Here is a 489-nt window from a genome sequence, read left to right as displayed (position 1 = left end):
TCAAGTCATTTTCCCATCTTGTTTTAAACAGTTTATACAGTTGCATAGCTGTCCTGGCATCTTCGATGGAATTATGTTCTCCGTTTTGTATATCAAGGTCGAGGAATTCTGTTGCTAGTCTCTTTAAACTTGGAGTGGAACCTTTGGTAAGCTTACGAAAGTATTTCGCCGTGTCCCGTTGCAGATGCTTTGGATGAAACAGGAATAAAACGTACAAGTCGTTGTGGAGTGCGTGTCCAACTAATATTCTACCTCTAAGAATGTCCCCTACTTCTTTATGCACAATTTCAAAATCTTCGCCATTTTTTAAGTGATGAGGTCTAATGCCACTAACAGGGGTACGATAATTTTTTACAGTTACCATCGGCTTTACATATTTGTCGTAAATACAAACACCACAGTCATTTACAATAGACACTCTAGCGATCATACTTTCTTTGCCATCTCCAATGCCAACCATTTCACAATCCATAGCTATGCACCTTGTCA

General features: G+C 39.1%; 1 protein-coding gene across 1 annotated transcript; it reads right to left on the bottom strand.

The window, feature by feature from the left end:
* Positions 1 to 38: 38 nt before the first annotated feature.
* LOC105367201 (RNA exonuclease 4-like) lies at positions 39 to 460 on the bottom strand (the record flags this gene model as incomplete). Its single annotated transcript, XM_011505828.1, has 1 exon — positions 39 to 460. A coding segment is annotated over exon 1 (422 nt), but the record flags the coding sequence as incomplete, so codon positions are not given.
* Positions 461 to 489: the final 29 nt, after the last annotated feature.

Source organism: Ceratosolen solmsi, unplaced genomic scaffold (assembly GCF_000503995.2).
Source record: "Ceratosolen solmsi marchali unplaced genomic scaffold, CerSol_1.0 C3320268, whole genome shotgun sequence".
In the NCBI taxonomy this organism is placed as follows: domain Eukaryota; kingdom Metazoa; phylum Arthropoda; class Insecta; order Hymenoptera; family Agaonidae; genus Ceratosolen; species Ceratosolen solmsi.
This window is presented reverse-complemented; position numbering and strand designations above follow the sequence as displayed.